This window comes from Condylura cristata, unplaced genomic scaffold (assembly GCF_000260355.1).
Source record: "Condylura cristata isolate star-nosed mole 26May11 unplaced genomic scaffold, ConCri1.0 scaffold00012, whole genome shotgun sequence".
Lineage (NCBI taxonomy): Eukaryota > Metazoa > Chordata > Mammalia > Eulipotyphla > Talpidae > Condylura > Condylura cristata.
This window is the reverse complement of record NW_004567113.1, coordinates 55,604,410-55,607,675: the sequence shown is the minus strand read 5'-3', so window position 1 is coordinate 55,607,675 and position 3,266 is coordinate 55,604,410. Positions and strand designations below refer to the sequence as shown.

The following is a 3,266-nucleotide window of genomic DNA, read 5'->3' as shown; positions in this document are numbered from 1 at the left end:
CCAGCGTAGCTTTAAGGGATGAGCTGATGGCACGCACATTCCATCGTGATTAATAAAAGGAGGGAGGGATGGACCCAGGTGTGGGGAGCTTGCTCTTTGGGGGCTGCAAGCCTGGGGCTCCTGCCGCTCTGTAAAGGGCATGCCGAGTGGCGACATCATCTCGCTGCAGCACCCCAGCTCACCGGGCCCAGGGCTCACTGGCGTGTGGCCCACGCCGGCTTCCAGGGAGATGGTGCAAAATAAGGATCATTTCCTGAAAATTAATTTGCAGGCGTAATTTCATTTTGCAGTTGTCAGAGTAGCCAAAGCCATCCCAGGGTGTTAGACACGGCGCCGCTCGGTCCTCAGGCTGGCCTTCGGGGGGCAGGCGAGGGGGGCGAGGGGAAGCTGGGCCGGGGCCTGGGTCTGTGCTTCAGGACCCCTCCCCGGGCAGGACACCAGCCTGCGTCCTGCATTGCCACAAAGCCTGCTCTCTGTCTGCAGCACGCACCGTGCTACACTTTAATCAATGGTAGATGCGTCCATGTCCTCACTGGGCTGGGAGGGCTTCAAGAGCAGAGCCACGGTGAGGTCAGCCCCAGGCCACCAGGCTAGCGGGAGCTGGCCAGAGCGAGACGCCCAGTGCGAGGGGATCACACGGAAGCCCGGTGGGGCTCCCCACCTCTGTGGCAACCCCAGACAGCAAAGGCTGCACTGGACCTCTGTGACGTCTCGGAGTTCCCGTCGCTGTCACCTGCCCCCGCAGCGAGGGGCCCTGGCACTGGGCTGACACCGAGCCAGGTCCCAGCGTGGTAAGCTGCCTACCAGGGTGTCAGTGCATTACTGAGCAAGAAGCACAACGCACACGTGAGTGAAAGCCAACTGATGGGGTGCCGCGGGGACAGGCTCCCCAAAGGGTGCAGCACCCCGTCGCCTCTGCATTACAGTGAGGTGGGAAGCAGAGCGAAGCAGCAGCCTGGCTTGGCCGGGGTCCCAGCTGGGGTGTGCCCACTCCTACTGATTTCTCGCCTGCAGGGCAGATGAGCTCAGGCGCATACGCACATCAGTTTGACATGAGATTGCTCCGTCAGGCTGATACTAATGCTAGAAGCATTAATAGCAACAGAAAACTGATTTCATTAGACTCTGCTCAACTGGCGAACATTAGGCCTTCCCGCCTCTGCAAGGGAACTGGGGGGGCCGTTTGGGGGCTCTGAAATGACTGCTGCGGCAGGCCCGGAGATGGAACCATGTTAAGCATGGAGGGTGCCACGAGCAGATTCAGCACAGATGTCAGGAGTGGAAATACCATCAGACCCAGAGACCCCCGCCAGCTATTATCTGCAGAGACCCAAGCGCTGACTTGGAGAGACACCGGTGCGGGCACGCCCACCACAGTGCTCCCGCAGCAGCCGAGATGTGGGCCCAGCCACCGCACAGCGACCAGCGTCAGGGTGGCACCACACAGCGGCGCAGGCAAGGAGCCCGGCCCGTGCAGACAGCCGGCCCGTGCAGACAGCCGGCCCGTGCAGACAGCCGGCCCGTGCACGGAGTTGGTGACTCCAGGAGAGGTCAGGCCGTAAAGACCATCAGGTAGTCCCACTCATCTGTGGCTGTAAACAACTCAAAAAGCCCATGGGAGAACACAAGAAAAGTAACTCTGAGCTCTGAAAACTGGGTGGTTACCGGAAGGGAGGGGCAGGGTGAAAGGGTGAAAGAGTTGACTTGTCTTCATCCCTACTGTGTTGACTTGTCTACATAACTACTGTTGTTGACTTGCGTCCATCCCACTGTGTTGATTGTGTCCATCCCTACTGTGTTGACTTGTCTCCTTCCCTACTCTGTTGACCTTTCTTCATACCTACTGTGTTGATATGTTTCCATCCCTTCTATGTTGTCTTGTCTCCATACCTCCTGTGTTGACTTGTCTCCATCCATTCTGTTTCTGTCTCCATCCCTACTGTGTTGACTTATCTCCATCCCTATTGTGTTGACTTATCTCCATCCCTACTGTGTTGACTTATCTCCATCCCTACTGTGTTGACTTATCTCCATCCCTACTGTGTTGACTTATCTCCATCCCTACTGTGTTGACCTATCTCCATCTCTTCTGCTTTGACTTGTCTCTATCCCTTCCCTGACTTGTCTCCATCCCTAACTTGACTGTGAACACTTTAAGGGTAGGCTTCATAGTGGCCTTGCTAACTGATAGGCACACAGTAGGTAAGGGATGAATTTCTGTACAGCAGATACTGAATGCAATGAGGTTCAGGGATGTTCTCATTGAAGAATAGCAGTGTAGGGGCACCTGACAGGCTTCTGAGTGTTGGCTGAGGAATGTTCACTAACTACACCATCAAATGGCAGGCTTGTGAGAAACAATACATTGTGATTGTTTTATACCAGTATATTTTACATGGTATATTACACAGCTATAACAATTAATGTGAACATTAATAATTAATAACTGATGTAGAGTTTAAAATTGGAGACCTGGAAGACCAGCATAAATCAGAATTTGAAGCTCAAAATTTAAGCAAAAGACCTCAAGGGAAAAAGTGAAACAAAGGGAAACTATTTCTGAAATAAATACTTGGCTAGAAAACACACAAAATAAACACACCAGATAGTGCTTAAAAAGAAACAGAGAAGAGTTTTAAAGAATTGAAGGGAGAGGTAAGAGGAATCTACAAGGACAAAGACTGCAGACTGGCAGGGAAGACCCGGCGTTCAGACAAGTCCTCCTCGGTGACGAAAACGAAGTGAAGGAGCAGGCTGCACATGACAGACACGTCCACCGGGGTCCTGAGGTCACCCACGGGGGACCCGCTGTGGGCGGCAGAACCCAGGCCCCAGAGACGCAACACTGGAGTTAGGTTCTGGCAACACCGCTGGACTTTAGCAGAAGAGAAAAAGTTGTTTTTGTTTGTTTTTTTGTTCCCCTGTAAGCCAAGGCTTCTGGCCCGGGTAGTTCTAGAAAGTTGAGGGACACCGTCTTGGGACAGGGCAGCGGCGTGGCAGGGGAAGGCACCGTCCGGGATTGGCGGGGTGGGCATGGAGTGACAGTGAATCAGGAGCGGCACCTGAGGCCTCCTCACACCCCAAGGGGGCCTGGCACACTCACCCATGTAGGGCTTGGTCCCGGCCATGGAGGAAGCCTTTTCCGCCCCTTTCACAACTGTCGCGATGTTGAAGTCCGTGATGTGAACGTGTCCTGGAGGCAGAGAGACAGAGAGGCAGAAGTCAGGAAATGGAGGCAGAGAGACCCAGCCCCATCAGGGGATGGA

General features: G+C 54.3%; 1 protein-coding gene across 1 annotated transcript in view; it reads right to left on the bottom strand.

Moving 5' to 3' along the window:
- Nucleotides 1-188: 188 nt before the first annotated feature.
- STK32B (serine/threonine kinase 32B) overlaps nucleotides 189-3,266 on the bottom strand; it is a 72,546-nt gene continuing 69,468 nt past the window's right edge. Inside the window, exons 6-7 of the mRNA XM_012724045.1 lie at nucleotides 3,104-3,193; nucleotides 189-253 (exon numbers count right to left, since the gene is read on the bottom strand). Coding sequence (XP_012579499.1) covers nucleotides 195-253; nucleotides 3,104-3,193 — 149 coding nt within the window. The 3' untranslated portion in view covers nucleotides 189-194. The remainder of the gene's footprint in view (nucleotides 254-3,103; nucleotides 3,194-3,266) is intronic.